At 51.4% G+C, this 4,986-nt stretch overlaps 1 protein-coding gene across 1 annotated transcript; it reads left to right on the top strand.

The window, feature by feature from the left end:
* The first annotated feature begins 768 nt into the window (after positions 1-768).
* BCR38DRAFT_399037 (polyamine transporter 3) lies at positions 769-2,794 on the top strand. The gene is made up of 4 exons (XM_040857701.1): positions 769-1,215; positions 1,267-1,723; positions 1,782-2,360; positions 2,432-2,794. The coding sequence occupies exons 1-4, from the start codon at positions 914-916 to the stop codon at positions 2,678-2,680; spliced, it is 1,587 nt and encodes a 528-aa protein (XP_040712295.1). The 5' UTR covers positions 769-913; the 3' UTR covers positions 2,681-2,794.
* The last annotated feature ends 2,192 nt before the right edge of the window (positions 2,795-4,986 follow it).

Here is a 4,986-nt window from a genome sequence, read left to right as displayed (position 1 = left end):
GAAGAAATCTCGATTACGCATGGAAATTCAATGCAGATGGAGGTGCATGGCAATTACAAAATCTATTGATAGCATCAAGTCTTATTGAGTCCAGGCAATGTCACAAGAACAAGCCAGGAAATAGTATAGTAGCTGGAGCATAGCTACAGTGCGGACGCCAAACTAGTCAGAAGCCGACGTGACCTCGGCATGATTGACTCTGCCGTCGGTGGCATAACTAACGGTTTACAAGTCCAGCACAGCAGAACTAGAAGTGCGACTCACGACACTACAGGAAAGTTAGCTATCGGCCCGAGTTTTGTTGCAGCTTTACGTGTAAGTGTAAAAGCAACCCTATTATTTACTCTATGTTGGAATCAGAGTATGGCTGTATTAGTATTCCGAAGGTGCGTGGGGAAGCACTGCCGGCCTTGGGAGGCTTGGGGTCCCGAAATACGAGCTTCCCATGCATACGTGTAAAGACGATTGCTCATTGCTTTCTCCGGGTTGTTGGATAGCCGCAACAGGGCGGCAGGCGGTCTGCATAAAAAGTTATGCTCCGAAAGCTTAAAGGAACCGACCATTCACGCGGTCCCGTGGCCGGGTTAGCTAGAACATACGGAGTAGTGAGATCCGGTTGGCAAACGGCAATCCCCCAGACCCAAGTGTCTGGCCCCGCACCCTGCAAGCCACCAGCTGGGCTACTTCGGTTGAGCCTGTGATTGGTTGCGCCGCAAATGCGGCGTCGCGAATCCGAATGATAACCTGCACAACCAGATCAATATAATTACCATGACATTCCCTCGATCCCCAGCGTTTAGAATGTCTTTATCTGTCCGTCAAATCATCAGCCCTTACGGTCATCTTCCCAGTATCTCATCACGGCAGCAGCGCGTTTCGATCTTCCACCAACACGCGAACACCCAGGCTAGCAATGACAGAAGCTTCAAAAGAAGAGCAGCAGGGGAGAACAAGTCCGGACTCGGCAAGCTTCGAGAAAGAGCCCATCCACACATCATCAGATCGTGCGTCCGCCACCGACGATGCGCAACCAAAGACAGAAGGCACTACCGACGTCGACGTCGAGGCCGGGACCAGCAACGATGACCCGGCAAGCGAGACAGACCCCAACATCGTAGACTGGGAAGGACCAGACGACCCCGAAAACCCCAAGAATTGGCCGGACTCGAGAAAATGGACTAATATCGCGGTGCTGTCGACATTGACCCTCGTGACGTGAGTCTGCCCACGATTGTACCACCTTGTCGCGGCTAACATGAATCTTAGCCCTCTGGGATCTTCTATGTTCGCGCCTGGCATCCCCGGCATCATGGTTGAGTTCCACAGCTCCTCAGCAACGACAGCAACGTTCCTCGTCTCCATTTACGTCCTCGGTTTCGCATTTGGGCCCCTCTTCGTCGCGCCCCTGAGCGAAGTGTTGGGCCGGAGACCGCTCTACTTTTGGGGGAATGTGTTGTTTGCCATCTTCTCCGCCGGCACGGCACTGAGCAACAGCATCGGCATGATGATGGCCTTTCGACTGCTCATGGGTCTTGCCGGCTCTGTGCCGATAACGATTGGCAGCGGCAGTATTGCTGACATCATGCCCATTGAGAAACGCGGGAGGGCTATGTCGGCGTGGGCTATGGGTCCCCTTCTCGGACCTTGCGTTGGGCCTGTGGCTGGGGGATATTTGATCCAGGCGGCTGGATGGAGATGGGTGTATTGGTTGGTTGTCATAATGGTAAAACTTTTGCTCCCTAGTAAACTCACGAAGGTCTGGCACTGACTCCTTCGCACAGTCCGGCATCTTCATCCCCTTCTCCTGGTTCCTCCTCCGTGAAACCTTCGCTCCCATCCTACTGGAAAACAAGGCAAAAGCACTCCGAAAGTCCACAGGCAACCCGGACCTGCGAAGTAAGCTCGCCGATTACGTCAACCCCAAAGAGCAGTTCAAAACCGCCTTCATCCGACCCTTGAAGCTTCTCCTCATAACCCCCATCGTCACCCTGATGGCTCTATACATCGCCATCACCTACGGCATACTCTACCTTCTGATCACCACCTTCTCCTTCGTCTTCACCGAACACTACGGCTTCGATGAAGGCACCAACGGCCTGACGTTCTTACCTGCGGGCATCGGCATGATGATCGGCGTCGCAGGCTTCGGACAGCTCAGCGACTACATGGTTAAACGGAACATGGCCAAGGGCGTCACTCACCAGCCCGAAGTGCGGCTCTTGCCCACGTTGACCATCCCGAATGGCTTGGCTCTGCCCGTTGGCCTCTTCATCTACGGTTGGACGACAGAGTATGGTGTTCACTGGATCGTACCCATGATCGGCGTCGTCCTCTTCAGTGCCGGGCTGATGGGCATTATGGTAAGTTCTGCTCTGCTTCTCGCCGTTAATGTCGGCTTTTGCGATGTGCTGAAACTAACTTTCAATCATAGATGTGTGTCCAAAACTACCTGCTAGACACGTACCCCAATTATGCAGCCTCCGTCACTGCGGCGATGACGGTGATGAGGTCGCTCCTGGGAGCCCTTATCCCATTAGGAGGTCTTGAGATGTACAATGCGCTAGGCCTTGGATGGGGCAACAGTCTGCTTGCATTCATCGCATTGGGACTTGTGCCGATACCCGTCGTCTTCTATATCTTTGGCGAGCGTATCAGGGGCAAATTCAACCCTAAATTGTAATTTTGTCTGAGATATTGGGAAATTCTACGCAGAATGACATGGGGTGTAGACAGAGCATAGACAGAGCATAGATGCGACACCGTACATTATTAGAGACATAATTTTTACCTACCACTGTGTTTTTTTTTTTTTTGACAGAAGCACAACGCGAAGCCGTGAAATGTTAACATGACATGGATTGTTCCATCTGAAGTACGAAGACGCTCAAAACCAAGCCGGCTCAACTTCACAGAATATCCACTCTTCTGATTTTGCTGTGGGTCGGTTCCCACCACCAAGGAGCCTTGGCGGATTGACATCGATGGATATTTGGGAAATATTCTACAGGGGGGTATATCAGTTATCAGACCGCTACTATGGTCTGGACCAGCCCTGGCCGATCTGCGGATTTTCATCTCTTGTGGACCTCACTCCTATCGCGCTCAACTCTCTCTGTCTCTCTGTCTCTCTGTCTCTCTGTCTCTCTCTCTCTCTCTCAGTGTGTGTGTTTGTGTGTCTCTCTCACACTTTTTACTATTAAACAAGATACGGCCTTCCTTCTGGCTATACCGTCCAGTCTAGCTGCTTCGGTAACCCTCGTGTTGCATTGTAAGGCAACGCAATCTCAATGTTGCATGACAAGTGCGTGTCCATCTTTTGTAGGTGCCGTGGCCTATTGGTCACACCTCGAAAACATGCCTTAAGCTGCCTGTTGGATTACGCGTGCATCTGACCAATAATGGGGTTCAAGTAATTGATTGGTGTAAATGGTTGTCTTCTGTCACAGTCGATTAACTGCCGGTATGACCTTGTTCATGGATGGGTAATTATTCCTCCAATGTGGCTGTGTGTGGCTTGTAGAGTGGCTGCAATCCAACAGTGACCTTTTTTTTATTTTTAATATTGTTTATTATACTGTCATATGGAAGCCTACGGCTTGTGAAGACAGTAGGTGCCAAGACCAGAGGTATAGCGGGCTAAATTACCCAGTCCTTGTATTGCGCATTTGTATCCTCCGTAGCTTATGGTTCCCTCGCACTATCGGCTTCGTGAACTTAATACGGGGGTTAAGTTCAATATCAGTGTAGGGCTGTGGATCCTTAGTAGGACGCCTGACTCTACTAAATTCTTTCCCCATCACTATCGCAGTGGGGATGCGTGGTCCCTATAATCCGCTGCCGGATTCGAACCGACTGTGCTCGTTGCTGACCTAGATATCAGTTTGTGTACAGACGCATATGCACCAGCCAAGCGGGTTAGATAGAATTAAGAGGATTATTATATACTTTCTGTAACAATAAGTGAGGTGTGAGTAGAGGCCAGGCACAATCGTCAATTCCTAACGCCAATATCAATTAGGTACAAAGAAGGAAACTTGCCCGTCCAAGAGCCCTTGGTGCTTCGAGCACTATTTGAGTGTCCTAGAAGGTTTTGTTGAAACGCCATCGGATCGTCATGATCTCGCCCGCTTCTCCAGGCGGGTCCGATCGCGACCTTCTAGCCCATTCGAATTCTAGCTTGTGACACTTTCAAATAGCAATATATACTCTTAAAGGAGAAAACTAGATCTAGAACTATTATTATTATTATTAAATACGCCGTAGGCTCGAAGCCCCCGGTACCTCTACTAGTACTCCCGTATGTCAAACCGTGCCCTAATGGCTGGACTAAATACATACGCTGCGTCGTCGGTTCGCCCTATTGGCGACTGCGTTGCGTTCACTACCATACTACGTTGGTTCTCAACCTACCAACAAAGTCCCCCCTGAGAAGATCGATGCTATCTGGGCCTTGAAGCTGTCCGACCCGTCCCTAGCAGCCATCTTACAATAGTCCCACTAACTACTGGTTCTCCTGTTGCCGTTGCGAGGTCTCTGCGAGAGTATAGTGGCCGTGGTGCGATGGCGGCCCGTAATCGTTCCCTCGGTCCTTCCAACAGCCCGCAAAAGAGGATTACGTGCTCTGCCGTCTCAGGGGCATCGCCACAGCGGCATAGCGGCGAGTACACGCCAAAAGCCCCTGTCTTGAATAAGAAGGCTGCTAGTCCTATTTTTTCCGTCCTGATCTGGCACAGCGTAGACGCCTCCAGTCGGTTCAGGCCGAAATACTTGCCCCCTTTCGGTATCTGCATCGAAGGGCCCTCCGGTTCCTCAGCGATAGCGCGTCGCTGGCGATCGTGATGCTCTGCTCCGGTGAGCCATCTCTTCCTCCAGTGGTCGAGGAGGGCAGCCGGGACCTCCTTTTCCTCACTCATCCACTCGGAGCCCCGGGCCTCCTTCTCCATAGTGTACCCTGCCGGTCGGAGTAGCTGCGACGCCTGCTTCCTC

Source organism: Pseudomassariella vexata (genome assembly GCF_002105095.1).
Source record: "Pseudomassariella vexata strain CBS 129021 chromosome Unknown BCR38scaffold_13, whole genome shotgun sequence".
NCBI lineage: Eukaryota > Fungi > Ascomycota > Sordariomycetes > Amphisphaeriales > Pseudomassariaceae > Pseudomassariella > Pseudomassariella vexata.
Note: the sequence above shows the minus strand (reverse complement) of the source record. Positions and strands in the feature narration are given on the sequence as shown.

What these genes read in the sequence shown, in the direction of transcription:
- BCR38DRAFT_399037 (XM_040857701.1), top strand. Translation starts at nt 914, where the DNA reads ATGACAGAAGCTTCAAAAGAAGAGCAGCAGGGGAGAACAAGTCCGGAC. An exon ending in ATTGGTTGGTTGTCATAATG is followed by an intron (nt 1,724 to 1,781) that starts GTAAAACTTTTG and finishes TCCTTCGCACAG; the next exon opens with TCCGGCATCTTCATCCCCTT. An exon ending in CCGGGCTGATGGGCATTATG is followed by an intron (nt 2,361 to 2,431) that starts GTAAGTTCTGCT and finishes TTTCAATCATAG; the next exon opens with ATGTGTGTCCAAAACTACCT.